Source organism: Crassostrea angulata, chromosome 4 (assembly GCF_025612915.1).
Source record: "Crassostrea angulata isolate pt1a10 chromosome 4, ASM2561291v2, whole genome shotgun sequence".
Taxonomy (NCBI): domain Eukaryota; kingdom Metazoa; phylum Mollusca; class Bivalvia; order Ostreida; family Ostreidae; genus Magallana; species Magallana angulata.
In genome coordinates this window covers 11,499,327-11,520,538 of record NC_069114.1, presented here as the reverse complement: position 1 = coordinate 11,520,538, position 21,212 = coordinate 11,499,327, and the positions used below count along the sequence as shown (strand labels likewise).

Here is a 21,212-nt window from a genome sequence, read left to right as displayed (position 1 = left end):
ATTTATTTAAGTAAATGATTGGTTTCACCATTAAGGGAATGTAAATATAAGCATTGAATAATTTATTTTTGACGTCATGTCAATAACTGCCGTCAGTTGAGTAAACAAATTATCATAACGCGCTAATGCGCGTTATTCAATTTGTCTGCTCACCTAACGGCAGTTATTGACACGACGACGTCAAAAATAAATCATACACACCGAGATGAGAACAGCCTTAGAGTAATCAATTAAATTACTATTACTTGTAATCGGAAAAATTGATGATTACTTATGATTACTGAGCAACCTATGAGCGATTACAGCTTTTTAGACGGGGTCACGTGACCCCGTCTATTGGTTTACTGTCAGCCGAAGTCTCAAAACCGGAAGGCACGCGTAGAACACATGAATTGAGTCTACACGTAAGAAAATAGTGCAGAAAGTTTTCATGCATTTCAGTAAATATGTATTATAAAAACATGCATTAAATCTTTTCAAGTCCTCTGCGTATAAACCAAATTCTATTAAAAAAATAAACAAATAGTTTTATTGATCAAAATATTCTTGCTCGGGTTCAAATGTGGAATGAGTTACTAACTGAATGCACAGCGCCGTTGACGATTCAGTTGGTGTACGAGCTCATTAATCGATAGAAGAGGTTGATGGTGGAATCGAAATCTAAGTTTCCAAACGTAATGTGCCATTTTTGAAAAGTTGTGAATTCTATTTTGACAATCTTTCACCTTAATACTACTACCAAACTTCATGCGCAAGCCGACGTTAAAATCGGGACGGGTTATACACAGATGTTTTACAAATTAAATAGGTGTTTCATTGGCTTCCAGTCTACTTGCGGTATGACTGCTGTTCGTCTCTAAAGGAATTTTGTACAAAGAAAATAAAAACAAGTGTGAATTTGCCTTCTCGTTCGTTGGCTCTTTAGTTGATTAAACTGAATTTAAATTTTAAACAATGCATTGTAATCAAAATGTATAATAGATTATACATTTTGGAAGACTTATACATCATATAATATATACAATCTTATCGATTGAAGAACGAAGTTAAATGTTAATGTTCATGTTTTCCGGCTTAGTTGGAACTAGGCTTGGGGTGAATTACATTGTAAAATAATGCATTACATTACCATTACTTCATGAATTAGGGCATTCAATTACCATTACCATTACTTAATTTTCTTGAAGTAATGAATTACATTACCATTACTTTGTGAAAAGTCAATAATTTATTTAAAAAAGTAATTTAAAAACTAAATAAAGAGTTTTTGTAAGTATTTCATATATAAAACATGCTTAAAATATTTACAGGTTTATGTTCACGTTCACTATCAGGTTCAAATTTAATGACTTATACAAGATTGCTGTTGCACTTGTAGTTCTCAAAGTAAGGTTGGTCCCGTAACATTTACACGCTAATGGCGGAGTTGACAATCTCTGTTATTTATGTCTCTGATTTTCGGACAATTATTTTTAATGAAAGGAACGGTTGTATCGTAATTCGTGTAGGTGATGCACAGGTTTACACAAAAAGTAGTAAGTGGCAAACGGATTTAATTTTTGCTATTAATTTTGCATGAATCGCAAATTAAGAAAATCTAGTCAGATAAGTCGGTCTTATAAATCAAAATGGCGACCGTGACAAATTTTTTTATTGTCAAATTTCTTGGAATCTTATTGTAATAAAAATATTTCTAAACTAAGGTGCCTGTGTTTTTGATCGGTATACAAATGTTCACTTTGTTTGTTAATTTAGCAGTATTAGAGTTTTCTGGGTTTTCATAAAACTTTTATTACGGATACCGTCCGACTTGTGGATTTTCCCTTGGATCACAAAATTGAATAAATCTAATGATTAAAATTATCTACTTTGATATAGTTGTTTGATTTTTCCGGTTAGTAGTAATTCTTAAAATTTTTCCTTGGGGTCTTATTTTACAGAATATACCGTTGTGTCAATTTTCTACAATTATGAAGGCCGGAATAACGTAAAATTTAGACATTGCAAAAACCGAATTAACACAGATTGTAACAAATAATTCAAACTTTTGGAAGCATATTCGAGGATATCCAGGACAACTACAAATTCAAACTTTCAAAACCCCGTCTTTTAGTACTCTCAGTACTTTGATTATGATTATTGATTACGATTACCCCATTCCTGGTCATGTTCAGCTTTAAATCATTGCTATAAAAATAATACAGAATCTGGAACTGGAACACACTTTGAAAGAAATCATAAGGACCCTTGAGACCCTTAAAAAATTTCCTGACTAAAAGGAAGTGCATTTCTTAGCATGAACATTTTCGCATTCTTCAAAATGGATTCGTTCTCCATTGAAATGTAAGTGCATTAGATAAATATTTTGATTTGCTTTTAAAATGTAGATATTATGAGTGTATTTCTTGTATATAGCGTGAATAAGAAATGTTTACGAATCAAATTTGACAGATGTGAGGGACTGCAGCACATGTCGGAGACAGTGTTTGTAGGACTGTGTGAGATGGTGGGTACCTCACAACAGGTTGCCATCAGGAGGGAAACATGGGACATCAAGGAGTTGGTGGAGAGACGAATGATACCTCTTAATGGGGTCTTGGGTATGTTAAGTGGAAGCATGAGAGAAGGATTCAGACTGAAGGGATCAGATTATGACATAATGTTCTGGCTTAACAACCACCGCGTGATCATGGACATGTCTCAGTCTGAGTATTACAACACAGCTAATACAACCTTGATTCTCTCTGAAAGTTCTGAGAGTCCACCAGGATTCACTTTACTCCAGTTACTGACACCATCAAGATACAAAATTGCCTTGTCAGCATGTGTCAGAATGAATGATAGGGTCTATATAACTAGTTCTATATACAGACAGTTGAGTTGTTCTTTAGCAATATCTAATTCTACTGTGCATGGACCCTGTGGTAGTGGTGTTAGAGTAGGAGTAGAATATGATACTGCTCATTGTCTTGTTTGTGACTTTTGGCCTCCGTCTGCCTCCTCATGGATAGACAGATGTCACTCATGGCCTGACCCTGAAGTTGTTGGTGACATTGTCAGAAATGGATGTCACTTTGTAGCAATAGGACACCCATTAGGGCCCCATGGAAATGAAGAATGGAGAATTTCTTTTTCTAAAGCTGAATATAAACTTGTGTCATCAATGAACCACTGTCAGTTTTTGACTTATGGACTGTTGAAACTTTTCTTAAAAGAAGTTTTAAATCAACAATCAGAAGAAACAAGTAAACTATTGTGTTCCTATCACATGAAGACAACGGTTTTCTGGGCGATTCAACACAACACATTGCCTCACTTGTGTCCACAAAATCTCCTGGCCGCTTTCTGGGTCTGCTTCAAACTCCTCATTAAGTGGGTGTATGAGGGGATCTGTCCAAACTTTTTCATCCCACAAAACAACTTGTTTCTGACAAAGGTCAATGGCTCAGCACAAAACAGATTGTTCCTACAGTTACATGAATTGTACAAGAAAGGTCTGGCCTGTCTGTTACAGAGTTCCTCTATCAGGTCCTACATCATGGATGTCCTGTACAATCCTAGACTTTCTATTTGTACAGATGAGAGTATGCTTAGGTCTGAAGTTGATAATGATGTAGACCTAGTCAAAGAGTCCTCATATGTTTTAGCTACAACTGGGTATCTGTGTCTAATAACCAAAATCATTAATTCGTTAGACCAGTTTATGGATTCACCAATGACACAATACCAAGTTGTAGCCATGCAAAAATTTACAGCCTTCATCCTTCAGCAAACTTCTTTTCGATTACAAACCATGTACCCTAAAACAGGTGTCAACAAACAAATATATATTTCAGACAAATTGTCCTGTCTCATGCTCAAATTAGCAGCTAAATTTGGGTATGTTTCTGACATGTTGTACAGTGCCATGTATTATTACAAGACACTCAGATACAGGGAAGCTTTATCTGCTATAGAGATGACAAAGGTCAAGTTAGCAGAGCCATACCTGATGTATAATGGTCATGTAGACAGAGAGAGGTATACTGAGGCTGTAGGGGGACAGTCCTGGTCTACAAAGATAAGACAGGCTGTAGCATGGGATATCACACTTTACAACAGCATCTGTTATATCAATGAACTAATACCAGAACAACAGTCGGCTCTACAGAACAGAATACCTGCGCTAGTTATCCCAGTGTTTGTGCTGTTACACTTCCTAGAGTTCTTGTGTTACAGACACATTGATACAACGTTATCACAAGCAGCTCTAGATGAGCTACAGGTCCTAGTCCACCTTGATCAGGGACTGTATGTAGATGTTTATAACAGAGACATCTCCTGGGAGATCCTGGGGGTCTGTCAACAGATCACAGGGAACCTCCCGGCTGCTCTATACTCATACCAACAGACGTTTACACAGTATCCATACCACTGAATACAAACTGTCACACAGAGGAGAATACAAGACATAGTTCAATCAACACAACACCAGTATAATGAGGATCTGCCTTTAGATTGAAAAAAAAAAATCAATATGTTGAAATTAAGACAATATTTGCACAGGGACAATCCCCCATCGTTACATTTCTAGGCAGTGTATCTGATTATATATAACTTTCAACTTTTAACCATTTCTAAGCAGTACAGTACAGTATAACCTGTCAATCTTTTAGCAGTGTATCTTTCTCTCTGGTTTTTTGGGGGTTCTTTTTGGCTTAGTTAGCAATACCTTGGGAGAACAGGCATACCAGTATTATAACAGTAAAGTTAAATTTAGATTAATTTACAACAATATGCTTGTATGCTTGCAAGCCAATATTTGATGACTGTCAGGAAATGTGCTTTGTTGTGATGTTTCATTTGTTTTGATGTTCAATTTGTTTTAATATACTATTTGTTTTGATATACATGTACCATTTGTTTTGATATACCATTTGTTTTGATATACCATTTGTTTTTATGTGATGAATTCTGTTACATATGAGTTAGCCCATCGATATTGTAAAATTAACTGCTGTAGTAGAACCTTACTTCCATGCTCGATTTATTCTTTTATCACATGTTTAGCTCGATATACGGTATATATCACTCATGTAATAATTTTTTATATTACACTGGGTACTTTTAACCCACATGACGTTATAACATAAGACATTATGTAGGTTTATGAACTTGATTGACGTAGAATGAAAAGGTAAAAAAAATAAGTAGAAAAGTAAATGTGAAGTTTTAAATGCTGGTTTTATTGTTTTTTCATAAATTGATGAAGATATGATCTAAAATGAAATATTTGATTGTTGATCTTTAAGGAACTTTTTTCCATGAGTCAAGTTGTTGATGTCTTGCAGTCAATGTGTTGTGCAGCTTGCAAATATATATTTTACAGAACAGATTGAGGTTTAACATAAGATCTGGTAAAATATATGATAAAAAGAATCTCTCATAATTTGCGATTCTTGGGGATAGAAAACACATAACCTATTGTATAAAATTCGTATACCATCGCAAATCATGAGTGATTCTAACAGTATATCAAGACAGGATATAAATGACTTTTATTGGATTATTTAATTTATTTTATTTTAACAATGAATCATAAACATGTATAAAAACCTACATATTTCCGTCAGCGATATTAAAATCTGTTTAATCAAACACAGGTGCTTGAGGACAGGATCGACACCCCCCCCCCCCCCCCCACTTCCACCCCCCCCCCCCCCTCTCCCAGTATATAGACCTCCTGGACTTTATTCATTTTTTTAAATTATCCTTTAAGGACATATTTATAATCTAATTTATACATTCATTGCACATAATTAGCTAAAACAAACATTTTTTTTAAATCAGACTCTCTACATATATAATACAAGAAGTTTCTAACTTCATCTGCCAGCCTAGAGGCACTGCCGATGAATATTTGTTGAAATGAACTATCAAACTACATCTCCCAGTAAAAACGGTGACTTTATAACGTAGCCCGATATATCCCTTCATTAAATATTTGCTTGCCATGCCCGTGTAAATATTTGTGTAAATTAGGACAGTTTTCACCGACAGGTTGCAAGATTTGAACCGATCCATCCAGAATCAACGGAAGTGAGGCTTTATCGCAAGGAAGATAACTCCGCTCTTAAACAGAGCAATTGTATGGCAATTGTATGGCAAACTCGAAAAAAATCAAAGTACTGAAAGTACTGTTAGACGGTGGCGCCGTTTGAAAGTGGCATATTACATGTATGGAAATTATTGTTGTCGAAAATCCACAGCCAGCAACTCATACATGTACTAGCACAACTGGTTGTGAGTTACTCACATGGATAATTATGTGAAAATCGTAGTTATGTTCACAATCCACACTTTACAAATGTTCAGTCTCTTTATCGTCATCTTTTGGGGAAAACCCATAGATTTATCACAGTAGCCTTTGTAGTATAGAAGTTTTTAGGGTCTTCCGTCTTCAGCGGAAGACCCTTCTATTATTCTATTGTTTCTTTTTCACTTTTCTTCTTCTTATTTTTTTTTCTTACCGATTTTGTGCAGACGATTTCTCGGAGATGGCTGAGTTGATTTCGCTCAAATTTTCAATATTAACGTGCTTTTATCTAAAGCTGATAAATCTTTTTTATTTTTTTAAAAATACACTTCCGGTCCGAAGTTATCGTCCGTTTACGATTTTAAAAAGTCAATTTTGTCTGTCAGGTTTCTCAAAAACGAGCAAAGATATAGAGCTGAAATTTTCAGAGATGATAGGACTACCATTTTCTAATGCACCTCGGTATAGAGAATATCCGTCGTCACTTCCGGTCGTCACCGGAAGGAAATTTCAAAAATTGAATATTTCGACTTTTTTATTTTTTAATATTTGTTTTTGAAATTTTTACACCTCATAGTGACCCTTTCACTGATTCAGAAAATGTAATTTGTTTTAAAATCGATCAAGGCATTCTCGAGAAATTAAGCGTCAAAGTTCTGAAGCGAGAGTCCGAGTAGCTCAGTCGATAGAGTCGTGGACATGGCCCAGGCGACCCGGGTTCAAGCCTCGAGTGCCGCAAATGATTTTTTACTAATTTTTGCTAAGATCTACGTTATTATCTTTGAATTGATAAGTTTAATCAAAAATCGGACGGAAGACCCACTCGTTGCTCGCAACGAGATCGAATCTAGTTATCTTTATGTTTGTATCTATGAGCGTTTTCTCGTCGTGCTCGAGTTTTACCCCGGGATACAAAACTCGAGATGCGCACGCAGAGTTAGACGGGAATGACTTTCCTTGACTACTGAGACTCTCCAAAATGGATGAAGTTATCAAAGCACAGTTGAACGAAGACTTATTTATTGAGGATGAAACAGACATTTTTATTTTCATTGCGATGGAGCAGACATGGATCATGCAAATTATCTTAAACCTAGAGCGGCGTCGTTATAATCCAAGACTCGAAGGCTTTTCAGAAAACATTGTGCCACAGTTTGATAGCAAGCAATTTCTCAGACATTTCAGAGTGAGCCCAGAAATTTTTTATTTGATCATGAACTCGATTGTACATTCTCTCACAGATGACAATGCATGGCCCGGTGGTGTAGAGCCTATCCTGCCCGAGAAAAAACTTTTGGTATTTCTGTGGTACATGGCAAATCAGGAAACGTTACGAGAAGTTAGCAATACATTTGCAATCGGCACAACGACAGTTCATGAAATTATAATGGCTGTGTCAGAAACAGTAAACGAAAACTTGGTTAACGTAAGTTAATATTCGTGGTTAAGAATTTAAAAAAAAATAATTTTCAACCCTAATACTTATAATTGGTGAGTAAAGGTTTTCATTCATGCATGTTGTAAAATTCTAGGTGATAAACTGGCCAGATGCAAACACACAACAAGCCATATCAAGACAATTTCAACTCCAGTCTGGATTACCTGGTATTATTGGCTGTTTAGATGGAACCCATATTCGGTTATCTTCAGCTCCTGGTGGTGACAAAGATTATTTTAACCGAAAAAACTTCCCTTCAATCCAGCTACAGGTACTGATACATGTAAAGCATATTTTTACTGTGTGTTTACATGATGTAAACTATTTTATCATCAATAAACCAGGTAACTTTAAACTGTACGAAACTCTTACTTTACTGATTACATATAAATGTAGAATGAAGACCTTAAAAATTGTTTTTTTTCTCTAAAATATACAGGTTGTTGCAGACTGTGACATGTTGATAAGAGATGCTTACACAGGTTGGCCTGGGTGCACACACGATGCACGTGTTCTCAGAAATTCCTCTTTGTTTGACAAAGCCGAAAATGGACAATGTGTTATGCATGGAAAATTTATTATTGCAGACAGTGCCTATCCATTGAGGAATTGGTTGATGACACCTTTCCGAGATAATGGAAGACTTAATGCACAGCAACGAAGATTTAATCAAAGGCTGTCTGTGGCAAGACAAATTGTTGAACGGGTGTATGGACACTTAAAAGGAAGGTTTCGAAGGCTTCGAGAAATATCTGTTCGAAAGCTGTCTCGTATAGTTTCACTGATTATTTCAGGATGCATTTTGCACAATTTATGTGTTTTGCATCATGATGACGTCGAAGCGTTTATAGACAATGATGACGATAGACATCCTAATGCCTACCCTAACATTTTTGTTGATGGAAGGGATGGAGCATTATTCAGACAGCAGTTAATGAATACAATGCCATTGTAAATACTTTATTTGAAACAGTTTTTGAAATGATTATGGTTTTCTAGCGTATGTTGCACACAAAAATTATATTAAAGATATTAAAAGATTTCAGAAGTGTTGTCAATCTTTTATTCACTTTTTGTGAAAGAACAAATAAAACAAAACAGAAAAATGTCAACAATACAATGTATATTTAAACAAAAACAAAAAACAAAAGAGGCCCAGGACACAATTTGAATTAGGACAAGTCTTTCTAACATGTTTGACTTGTTGAACCTATTTAAATGTATTTTCATTTGAGAAATCAGTTAAGTGCTTATGTCCATAACATCAGTATTTTGAAAAATTGGCATATCTGAATTACAATAGTAATCACTTCCACTGGAATAATAAATGAATGGTTTGATGTTCATCAAAATTTTAGTACAGTTCAATTTGCACAAAACCATGAAGTGTTTACTTCAAGTAAAACCTAAAATTGTGTACATTGTGGAGTTAATTATTTGTCCAAAGACTTTTCCAACATTTCGAGCATTCGATCAATGCGTCGCATTTTGTCTTCATGTTGTGTTTTCATGGAGTTCATAAGTTCCCTGTTTTGTTCCTGGATATTCTCAATTAATTTGGTGCTTTCGGATATCTTGCGTTTTGTTGATTTTAATTTCGTAGTTTTAGCACGAGTTGTGGATTTGGAACCTGTGTCACTTGATGTAGACTGCTTATCTTCTTCTTCTTCTTCAGGAGCAGCTGATACATCTTCATCCTTGTCCAATTCTGTATTGATTTTAAGTTTATCCCTGGAGCGTCCTGTGTCAAAGGACACAGCTACCTTTGTGGAGGCCTTATTGCCATACACCTCACTGAACTGCTCTAAATACTTCCAGGAATATTTTTTATTGCCGGTTTTGTTATTTTCATCATTTATTTCTTTGTATTTTTTTTTCAATGCCTTCCATTTATTGATCAGTTGTGTTTTGGAAACATGTATGCCATTTTTTTTCATTTCATTTGCTATTTCTCCCCAAAGAACATCATGAGATTTTGTGCCTGAAAATTTGTCCTCCCTCTGAAGCCTTAAATCAAGTAAAAATCGTTCTTCACTTTCCTTCCAAACATGCATTGTGTTCTGTAAGTAAAGTAAGTTTTTCAGTGAGTAGAATATGAAACTCATGAAGTGTTAATTTGATATCATTAGATACTCTGATTTCAGAACATGCGAGATCTTCTTCAGATCTAGAGTATGATTGTGACAAAAATGAGGAAAAGCACTTTGTACTCGCGCAAGTAGACATTAATAAAAAGTCAAGATTTTTGTCCGGTATGAGTTTCTCGGAATGATTTTCTACAAAATTCCAATCTACCTGCGAGTCAGAACTGGAGGGTGTAGAATGGCCAGATGATGCAGATTCTGATGACGCTGAGCAAGAAGGGATGGTCTCAAATACACGCGAAGTTGATGCTCCAGAAGAAGTTGATGTATCTAGGGAAGTGGAATTCTTGTGACTAGTTGAAAGTGCCTCCCTAATGGCCCTCTTTGTCTCCGGATCTGTTTAATATGAAAATGATGTTATTGATATGAAATAAAAATTATTTAAACAAAATCCAAATCAAAATATTGTTTGTTTGCCACTGACTCGAGAACTTTAGCCTTGGTAAAATGTTTTATTGATCTTTTATATTGATTTTTTAAATCATCCTATGTCTATTAGTCATAATGACTTAATGTTGCTATAATTATATATTTATGGAATGATATTAAAATTGTATACATACCACCATCTTCTGAAAGAAAAACGGTAGCCAGACTCTCATCTAGCAGACAGTATTGCCCATCTATCTCTATTTGTACCCTGAAAATGGATAAAAGATTTTGTACCCTGAAAATGGATATAAAAATTACAATGTCAGGCATGTAGCAACAAGGGGGGGGGGGGGGGGTTGTCCACTCCCACTTTTTTGTCGCAGCAAAGATTTTTAGGAAGTTGGGGGTTTTTTTTGTTTTTTTGTTTTTTTGCTTGTCAAGATTTTTTGGATGGATCTAACCCCAACCCCCCCCCCCCCCCATTTCAAAAACGATGCTACGTGCTACCTGCCGGCATGTACATGTACGAGTACTTCTAAATCGGTAATAGAACTGACATGTTGTTTTTTTGCCCTGTTCTTCATGCATTTTATACAAGAACATGTTTTCAACATATTCATTAACATTTTTTATTTTTTATGCGATATCCCTATTCATTATAACTAAATATAAGGTCACGAGACGAACTTACGTTGCCGATCATTCTTGAATACATTATAAAATAGTAAAAATATTTTTTTAAGTTCTATATAACGATTAAAAACCTTTCAAAATCCTTTTGCCATTTTGAAATAAAAGAAACAAAGATACACTCACATGTTGTTATTACCGCGTGACGCCATCTTTACTCTATCAAACCCTGCATCGTGTGAGAGTTAAACTCGATTTAATCCCGGGCTCAAACTCTCGCTGTTTATGTCGCACTCTCGCGACCCGAGTCGAAACTAGAGTTCGACGAGAAAACGCTCTATATGTTTGTATCTATATCATTTGACATTAAAACTCCGTTTGAATGACTCATTAAATATGTGGGTTGCCACCACATATTGAATGAATAAATCAAATCCAAACTGATTTCATCACAGTTCACCCAAATATTTGATTGTATAAAGAAGGGGAATTTTGGTTTTTCCCCTTTTGACCTTTGGGTTGACCCCGCAAAGGGGAACAACTTTTGAAAAGTGTGGATTGGACTATTGTGCTTTAAAGATATTGTAGATTTCTCAAAGTAACGAGAACAAATAAAGCTTTGGTATGATAAAATACTTATCAGGTTTTTACTGACTATTTGGGCATACATGTAGTATGTTTATTGTCCCTCTCGACAGCATTTTTTCTCAATTTCTTCACGGGGAAAAAGTTGCATCATCGCACTTGCTTGTGGACCCTCACACTTGCTTTTGTCATCATAGTCAGTTATACATTTAGGTGTACAGAAAACGGAGTGGTTTGCAAGAACCTGTTTGATAAAAACTGGTATTGCTTTTGGAATTAATGCACGTCATGTAACAGAAGAGTCAGTCAATATTTGATCTTCGACTGTAGTGGATTTTTTCCATTTGCTCACAACGAAAGTGAAGAAAAATTTGAGAAAAAAATAGCATACAATATTCAGTCGCGGCAGTTTCATTAATCAACGTTTTAAAGTTCATTTGTCTTATTGTATTTAGCTATAGATTTATTCAAATCATTTGAATGAATTCGGGAAAGTCACATGTATATTTTATCGCTTCTCAGTACACTTTAACACGCATAGTTTACTTGCTACATTAAACTTTTCTAGTAAACTTACAAGAAATATAGATTAATTATTCAAAATAAGTTTTTAAAAACACCAAACAAACATAATCCAAGTTAAACGCATGTTTTTCTGACCGTACAGCTGTGTATATAAATTTCATTTTATTCTTTGCATGTACTATAGTCTATACAATAGATCTAGGGTCCGCAAATCCCGGTAATATTTCTGGAAAGCTATAGTTCTGTAGCTCAGCACAATACTACAGTCATCTATGAAGCACCTTTAGTTACCTTTTACCGCCATGTTTCATTATTTATCGCAAATATAGCATGGATGTATACGCTACGGCCGATGTAGCATTTCGTTGAGTGATGACACTTTCTAACCGGTGTAGGCTCGCCTATTTGTAAATGGAAAAAAATATCGAAGAAAGCTCATAATAGAGTTGTACTCGCGAGTTAAAAATTATTTGAGAAGAAAAGGGGCGATATTTACGTACATGTGTAAATAATGTTATCTGTTTGCGAAAAACTCCCCCAAAACCAAAGAAAAGGTTCTCTAGTAGCAGAGACGGGCGCATATGGATTAAAGTCACAGATTGTACTTTGCTCATCAAATTGCGTTATTTCAGTTTAGTGTGAAAAATTCGTCAGAAACTGTTAAGTGAACAAAATTATTATATCTTACATTACCGTTCACAATGTACCATAAATGTATATGGAATATTGCATGAGTTGAACCGATTGTTTTTTCTCACAAAAAAAGCTAGCGTTTGCTGCAAATTAGAGATACTAGTACACGAGCTGACACGCCGTGAAATCCATAAGACGTTTTACAGCATGTCTTTAAGGTGGCTCTATACACCCACAGTTTATTCCAATTTTCAATAGAAGACCACAAAACATATACTTTTCAAATATTAAAATGACGTTAGGGATAATATAGGTATTTTTAAAGAATTTTTTAATGTTTTTTCGTGTTTTTGTAAAATATTTTGTTTAAAGACAGCTATCAACAAATTGAGAGAAATTATTTTGTCATATGATGGATATTTCCTTCGGACACATAAAAAAAATATATCGCTTCTTAACATTCAAAAATGTAATTATTGCAATCTTTTTTAGTATTTCCCCAAATCATAATTTTTCATATTTTCTTACTCTGTTGAAAAATCATCTGAAAAAGTTGCTTGATGTTATAAGAAAATGTATTTTAATATATGTGACATAAAAAATTGAATGAAAACCATTGCAAATAAACACAAAAAATATTTTAAATTTTATTTGGTATGAAAGTTCCTCATGTAAGGGTTATCGTTCCTAAGTCCCAAGGCCCAAACACCTTGGGGACTTTTCATTTCTGATCAGTTGAAGAAAATTTCCTAAATGTAATGTTGGAATGATAAATACATACATATTTCATTATAGACTTTGCCCTGTATAAGTGAATATATTCGCTTTAATGCAAAACTAAGTCAAATAAATAAAGGGGAACATTGACTAGGCTAATAGGATTTATGTATCCCAACCTGAGAGAAATTCAAAGCAACCCTCTCATCCCCGTGAGGTGTCGATATTAATGTGCATTAAAGTATATTATAATTGAAATATTTTCATCTGTTTAGAATTTTCACGGTATTCAACCAAAAAATACGTTTTAGAAATTTTTGGAAAGTTAAAACATTTATTGTTCTCAACGGGAATCGAACTCATGGCCTACTGGTTTGTAGTGAACCCACTAACCCACTGCGCTACAGTGTAACATATCGACGATGCTAAAGAAACTCTTTAAAAATTTATACTTGATTTTATTGTTTATTTCAATAAATAATACCACACAACGTGAAGGTGTTACATACTGCAGTACCACATTACTTGTAAGTAATAAATTTTCCAATTATCAAATTAAATCTATCCATTAAACATATTTTTCAAAATAGCGGTTCCCATACAATTCACCTCAGTTTAAATCAGCCAGTACCGGAAATGCATGTTTCCAGATTTACTTTTTTGCGTACTGCGTCATCAAAAAGTGGTGTATAGAGCCACCTTAATCCCTTATTTGCTTACAAAAAAATCTGAACTGAAAATCTTTGAAATATCGGAAAATGTTGTTTGTTTATACATGTACATGTAAAATGGCGACTTCATTTCACGTGAATTTTACAATCCGAGGTCGATCGATCAGCGTGTTTGAGAGAGAGTCAGCAGCAAGTAAAGCGTCAACATCAGTAGTAAATATTGTCTGATGAATATTGAGGTGCCTGTATTAAAATTAATGTTCCTACAGACTGAGTGGGTTACAAAATTAGGTAAATCACAGGATAGTCCAACATTAAACACATTTGTCCCGTAAATTTCAAGTTTTTTGTATGTTAAAAAAACACATGCACACTTGTAGAAGAAAGTGTGCCATTGATCGGTTGAAGTTCAATAAAATTTAATTTATCTAATATTCATCGTCAGTATCTGTTGTGAATTCTTTAGAATAAGCTACAACAAAATAAATATTCTGCCTCAACTAAAATTAATGCGTTGAAAATGAATGAATTTATCGATGAAGCATACTTGCTGAAATATAAAATGACAAACCTGTCTAAAGAGTGTGTTTCTGACAATTGTTTACATCATAAAAAACAAGAAGCGATTATTGTGAGATCTCTTAGCCAATTATCGCAGTGATATAGCGTAACTTAAGTATTTTTTATGAGTTCAAGTATTTTCTTACACTTAGGTACTGTTTAAGTATCTTTATGAATCCCAGCCCTGATACAGAGTTTAACGTCACATTGGCAGTTGGTGCATAAATTATCGATACCGCGTAAGCAGACAGGGTAACGGCTCATTTAAAATAAACAACAATTTCATAAATTATTTAAATATATATACAAAATGATTAGCAGCTATAGTGCTTAATATATCTGATAAGATTAAAATTAGTTATCAAACTGAAATCGACACATAGATAAAACATTGCGTGTAACACTGCATACCTAACAGAGTTATCGTTCCTTATCCGCTAGGGTCCCCGTGAGAAATACTCTTCCGGTCAGGACCGTAGCAATAGACCGTGGCTATTTATAGCCACCGTCTAAAAATGTACAATTCATTAGACGTATGAATTCTACGTCCAACAGGGCTGCTTAAAATATTCGAAATATGGAATACCATAAAACCCGAAGTTATTAACTAATTAAACACCCCCTCCCCCACCTTTCCTTTATTATCATTTTTGAATTATCTCAAATTTGGAACAGTATTAGCCCTTAATTTTTGCAATTATATTTTCCTGTCCTTAAGGATGATTTATGCTAAATTAAGTTGAATTTGACTCAATAGTTCTTAAGAAGCTTTTAAAAATGCAGATACCTTTTTTCACAGTTTCGAATTTTTCTCCGCTCTTAATGTAAACTGGCCTTTTTTCTGCAATTTATATTTGCTTTCCTATCAGGATGCTTTCTGTCTTATTTGGGTAAAATTGGCCGAGCAGTTTTAGAGAAGATGTTTGAAATATAGATAGTTTACAGACGGACGGACAAACAGACATACAGACGGACGCAAAGGACAAAATGTGATCAGAAAAGCTCACTTGAGCTTACAGCTCAGGTGAGCTAAAAACTAAAAAAAAAAAATTTGGTTTGCTTGAATATTTCAAGTAAGAACCAGAAGTGATGGATGACCTAATAGAACCCGTTAAATATGTTCTAACAAATGTCTATAACTCATATAAATTTTGTATCTTGATTTCTAACAGTTTCGCGAGATCTTGCGGGTACAAAATTTGTATAAAAGAAAGCTACATGAGATATTGTAGATGTCTCACCGGAAGTCGAATTCTTTTGTTTACTAAACCATATGTAGATGACCTAATGTAATTCTGTTACTAAAACGTTACTTACACGCTAAATAACAAAAGTATTTTTAATATGAAATTTTGGTTTACTTCCTGTGACGACCAGAACTTACTGCGGATACATATACTACATAGGTATATCATTCAACAAATTTTTATTGTTCAAGTTTTTGATGTTCCTGAGATCTTGAGGGAACAATACTTTTTGTGTCAGGACAGAATACGGTCAATCGAAAATGAATTTTGAAAAAAAGGAAAAAAAAATCCTCGAGGTATTACTATTTTCTACCATCCATAAAAAATCCAGGAAAATATATCGTTATATAATAGGTGGGGTTTTTTTTATTTTTTTTTTTTACAAAATCTCGTGGGGAAAGGCTATGTTTTGTCTCGGCCGGACAGGACCCGCAAAAACGGTAGTGCTCAATGAAAATTAAAGTAAATATTTCTTTTAAATGTTCCCCTTATACCTTGTTTTCTATGAAACTAAATAAAACTGTCAAAGAAAGACAGTTAAACTTATTGAAAAATTTAATTAGGAAATTTAATAAGTTTGAACCCTCTCAGTGAGGACCGGAAGTGACGGTCGACAAAATAAAATCGTTAAACACATTTCCTTTCAAAATGGAAAAATTTATGGTGTAGAGATGACTACATCATCATATTTTTTACGGTCAGTTGAAAGTAAAAACATCAACTAAATATTCACATTCACTCATATATTTCTTAAACAAATTGGTTGAAAATTACATTTAATTCTGCTTTTCTTCTTCAATTTACAAACAAAAATTTTAGAAAAGATATGTGGACAAATTCATTACTCTTCAAAACATTTAATCAATTCATAAGATGACGAATGATTTAATAAATTATTAGAGAAAGAAATCTAAATTTTTTTAATTTATATGCATAATAGTAGCAACCAAAAAAAAGACAACTAACAAGTTGCTGTCCTTTAAAAAATGACTGCAATACGTGGACCATTTGCATGTGTTTCCAACGAAAATGTGAAAGCCTTAAAATTATCAGATTCCACCGACTCTAGCTCCTGCATTTGAGCACTAAATTTGTTCGTTGTAATACGTATACATACATGTATGTATAGTTGACTTTTAATCCCAGAATTTAAAGGGTTCATACTTCTAAAATAATTATGATCTATATTTATGAAGATTGCATGTATAGTATCAGGCATTTGGCGAACTCTACTATTTTCGCACACATTACGCTTCACTCTACTTTGTTAACTACGTTATGCAGTGACAGCTATACTATTATAATAAATGTGTAAATCAATTTCATATTTTCTTGAGATTTAAACTTTTATACAGTGACATAATTATTCAATCATCTATTATATACAGTCACATAATTATTCAATCATACTTAAATGCTTTAAATAATTTTAATCGGGAATTACTCTAGCCTCGCCTTCTATAAAAGTAAAGTTACTTGTAAGCTACATGTGTATTCGGAAAACAACAAAACATTGCAAATTATTCTATTTGATGCATGTTGTAGTTTCGGCATAACATTACCTAATTTCATAAAACTGACAATTTATATCACATGCCGATCATTTCTTTAAAAGGAATACTTTGCTTCTGTAATGTTTACCGACAACTTTACAATTACAGCGCCTTATATCTTATATGTGCATATGGCATGGAAACCCGATCCTGATTCAGATAAACCTGTGGTAGCCTGGTTCCCTGATCTATCATTACGCACAGGAACCAGGCTAGCTCATGCGCATTGCATCCGGTTTAACCTCGCTTATATATTTTCTGCGTGGATCCAGGGTCCACGCAACAAAAGCGCACTTGATATACGACTTTTTTTTTTTACTTGCCAGGTGATTAGAAGAACAACCTTATATCTAATAAAAAAAAATAAGTGAGCTCATTAAAAAAATATGTTAGTTTTTATTTCTAATTACCCTTGTTTCATTGTTCGAAGAAATAATATGGAACACAAGTAAATTTTTATTGCAAAAATATATATGAAATAAAAAGTATGATAAGATTTTTAGGAAATTGAATCGTATATATATCTTGTTTTATATGGCATCGTTTTCAATATTGTATATTTATGAATCACGTTGCAAAATTAAAAGCGGACAAATTAGCACGCAGTGAATGATATTATAATTATACATAAGGTTAGTTCAGGCTCCATTTCACATTTTCCAAAGTAACCAGCAAAGATACCGACATTGTTCTGGTTGTGAAGCCATTTCATTTTTTAAAAAGAAGTTTACATCATAAAACCTTGCTTTTCGTAGAAAAATGTGCTTAAAAACCTGAATATGAATATGCGTGACTTTAAAACAAAATTGTAAATACTAACTTTACACATGCCTTCAATACATAATCAATTAGAATACCCCCTACCCATGATTTAGAATCCCATCAATCGAAGTAAAACATATCAGTTTCTCGACATATCATTGCACCCTGTCTCTTGTTTGATATTTAGAAGTAGATATATATATGATTATATTTAAGATCGTCAATTCTAACGGTATTAATTAATTTAAAATGAATAGCCTTTTGGAAGAAGGAAGCAATACATTTCCACTTCTTATTCCCTTCCTCAACAAAATTAGGACAAGATTGGTCAGTTAGTTACCTGGGAGGAGCTTATACATAGATGATAATACATGGCAAAATTAAAGTCCTCAACCAGGCCCCGAGGTTATAAAACTTTTTTCATACTCGTACTCATACTCATACTCCGTACTCCGAGTATGTGCTCCACTGAGTACGACTTTAAAAACGGAGGTTATAAAAGTTTTGGAGTACGTTCTCCGCTGAGTACTATTTTGAGTATGCTCCAAAAGCCGATCGATGAAATTTTACGTCTCTGAAGAAAGACAGAGAACGGTAATTCATGTAAATAGTCCTGGCATGTAGGCAAACTGTACATATATTCAGATTAATTATTTATCAACAAAATGTAACACATTATTTACATGTACATATTACCTTCTCCATCTGCAAGCATGGAGATGTGTCTGCATCTATAACTTATGAATTTTTGAGCAACAGAGACGATAAATCCAGTGTAATTGGTAAAATTATCAACAAATTGTGTTTATGTCAAATCTCAATCTCTCTCTCTCTCTCTCTCTCTCTCTCTCTCTCTCTCTCTCTCTCATGAGACTCAGATAGTGATTCATGCATGTGATGATTAAGTATAATTATGTTGTAAGGAACGATATGAATATAAAAGAAAGAAGTAAGAATTTACACGGATATGAAGAGAGTATTTCAACATAGAATTTAGTTCGATATATCTTAAGTTTTCCTGGCTTTTATACGATTTTGATATTTTACATGCCAGGAAAAGGTCAGAAACGACGCCAATACATAACTGGAAAGTCACTGCCCCCAAGTGGATATCTCTTAAGATATTTAGTGAGCAGTCCCTGTATTAGGAAAAACAGGGAAGAGTTTAATTCAAAAATAGAAACATATACTTGGGAAAATCACAAAAATACGGAGAAATCCGTTTATTTTCACACTCATATAGTATACACTAAGGAAATTATATGGGTATTCCAATTTAATTGCAACATACTTAGTACTATATTTGCCTTTTAAAATTCTTGTGGGAAAAAACAACTAATATCTTGAAGGGGTGGGGTGGGGTGGGTGTTGGAATTGCACCAATGAACATATGCCAAAAGCCAAGGACACACATAAAGTTTCTCATTTTAATATTTTTGGGAATGTGCACGAGAGTTTAAGAAAATTCACTAATTGAAATATTTTTGAAATTTCCAATTTGAGGACCACGTTAAACCGAAACAACGTGTTCAAGGAAACTGTGTACTAAAGTTGCTGTACCCCTTTTTGTGGGGTTTTATTGATGGTTCAAGTTTTTCTCACTTAGTCAAGGCTTGAAAATGTGTGTTTAGAATTTATATATACATACTGTGTCATTTTTTAATCTTAAGTAACGTCCATTGATATTTTTGAGCAAGCCTTTTCCTATTCATCTTTAAAATTCGAAATACATGTGTTAATTTTGATGCATTTGACATAGATATTTGGTTACTTTAGATAAAAAAGGAATAGCTATATGAATTGTCTAAATAGTTACTTGCTAATAAAATTAAACAATTTAAGAGATGAATATTCCCACAGCTAAGCTATATAGAGAAAAATCTCTCACACGAAAATGCGAAGAAGCTATTTTAAGTAGTACATGTATTTTCAATCGATTGCATAGAATAATAATAATAATCCCCTTCAAATCTCTCTCTCTCTCTCTCTCTCTCTCTCTCTCTCTCTCTCTCTCTCTCTCTCTCTCTCTCTCTCTCTCTCATAAATTCTAGCTTTTATCATGCAGGTTATGATTAATTTTTAAAGTGTTATCTTATCCTTATATTCGAGCGTTTATAATCAAATGTTAAACCAAACAATGCATTTCACCGTACGTATACTTGGACATGTCTATGCTCTCGATGTTTTAATTCGAAATAAATAATAAAGATCGTAAGGTAGGTGATGTTCCATGGTAAAATTTCTTTAATATTTGGAAAATAAAAATCAAATACTGGTAGATGGTTCGGAATGGATAATCTACCTTCCCGCAGTAAAATTAAAAAGAAGTTGCGGCCTTTATTAGACAAAGAACAAATTTAGATCTCTGCAGCTACATGTAGTATGTATGGTCACCTAGGAAGCCAAATATGTACGTCATAATTTTGAAAATATTGCCAATGCAAAACTTAAAAATTCGAAATATTATCTTTATGTTTACATCTAACGCCCTTTAACCTGCGTTTTAATTACTTACTGCTGATTCTTGATTACTTTCTATATTTCCAAGTAAGATTGCTTTTTGTTAACTTTCAAAATAGGTTTTTATTATCGATATTTCGAGATAAAAAGAAATGAACCTTGTTCAAAATTACTCTAAATTTCACAGCGTTTTTGACACTACAGAGGAAAGGCGATTTATAAGCCAATATTTTCCACATGCAGACAGTAACTGTTTTATGAAAATTTAAAAAAAAAAAACCAATCGTATAGATAAACCACAGGAAGTAGGATTCGCCCCCCCCCCCTCCACTCACACACACCAACACCAACTCCTCTTAAAAATATTAAGTTCCAGGGGTAGATCCAGAATGTGAAGTTAGAGGGGGCGTCAGTATAAGACAGGGAGTCTGGAGAGGTCGCTTTGTGGCCTCCAGATGGTCCAGGGCAAAGTCCTGTTGGTGACCCAGGGGGCAAAGCCGGCCCCAGAAGCTCCAGGATTCTAGAGATTTTGTAGGGTAAAAAGGAAGTCTTTAAATAGACGTTTGGGATATTTCTTCTCGTGATTACCGGTATACTTAAAGTAATAAAATTATTTACA

At 34.0% G+C, this 21,212-nt stretch overlaps 3 protein-coding genes across 4 annotated transcripts; 2 read left to right on the top strand and 1 right to left on the bottom strand.

Moving 5' to 3' along the window:
- Window positions 1–2,296: 2,296 nt before the first annotated feature.
- On the top strand, window positions 2,297–4,727 carry LOC128181972 (uncharacterized). Its single transcript, XM_052850557.1, has 2 exons — window positions 2,297–2,343; window positions 2,452–4,727. The coding sequence occupies exons 1-2, from the start codon at window positions 2,297–2,299 to the stop codon at window positions 4,415–4,417; spliced, it is 2,013 nt and encodes a 670-aa protein (XP_052706517.1). The 3' UTR covers window positions 4,418–4,727.
- A 2,565-nt stretch (window positions 4,728–7,292) lies between these two features.
- On the top strand, window positions 7,293–8,786 carry LOC128181103 (uncharacterized). Of its 2 annotated transcripts, XM_052849373.1 has the most exons (4): window positions 7,293–7,721; window positions 7,828–8,004; window positions 8,173–8,215; window positions 8,321–8,786. In XM_052849373.1, exons 1-4 carry the CDS (start codon window positions 7,353–7,355, stop codon window positions 8,686–8,688), a joined length of 957 nt encoding a protein of 318 aa, XP_052705333.1. In that variant the 5' UTR covers window positions 7,293–7,352; the 3' UTR covers window positions 8,689–8,786. The 2 variants fall into 2 exon arrangements, with proteins under 2 accessions (XP_052705333.1, XP_052705332.1); XM_052849372.1 differs by having other exon boundaries at window positions 8,173–8,786.
- A 275-nt stretch (window positions 8,787–9,061) lies between these two features.
- LOC128180683 (uncharacterized) lies at window positions 9,062–11,091 on the bottom strand. Its single transcript, XM_052848818.1, has 4 exons — window positions 11,066–11,091; window positions 10,441–10,544; window positions 10,029–10,213; window positions 9,062–9,793 (listed from the first exon to the last, which is right to left on the bottom strand). Exons 1-4 carry the CDS (start codon window positions 11,089–11,091, stop codon window positions 9,167–9,169), a joined length of 942 nt encoding a protein of 313 aa, XP_052704778.1. The 3' UTR covers window positions 9,062–9,166.
- Window positions 11,092–21,212: the final 10,121 nt, after the last annotated feature.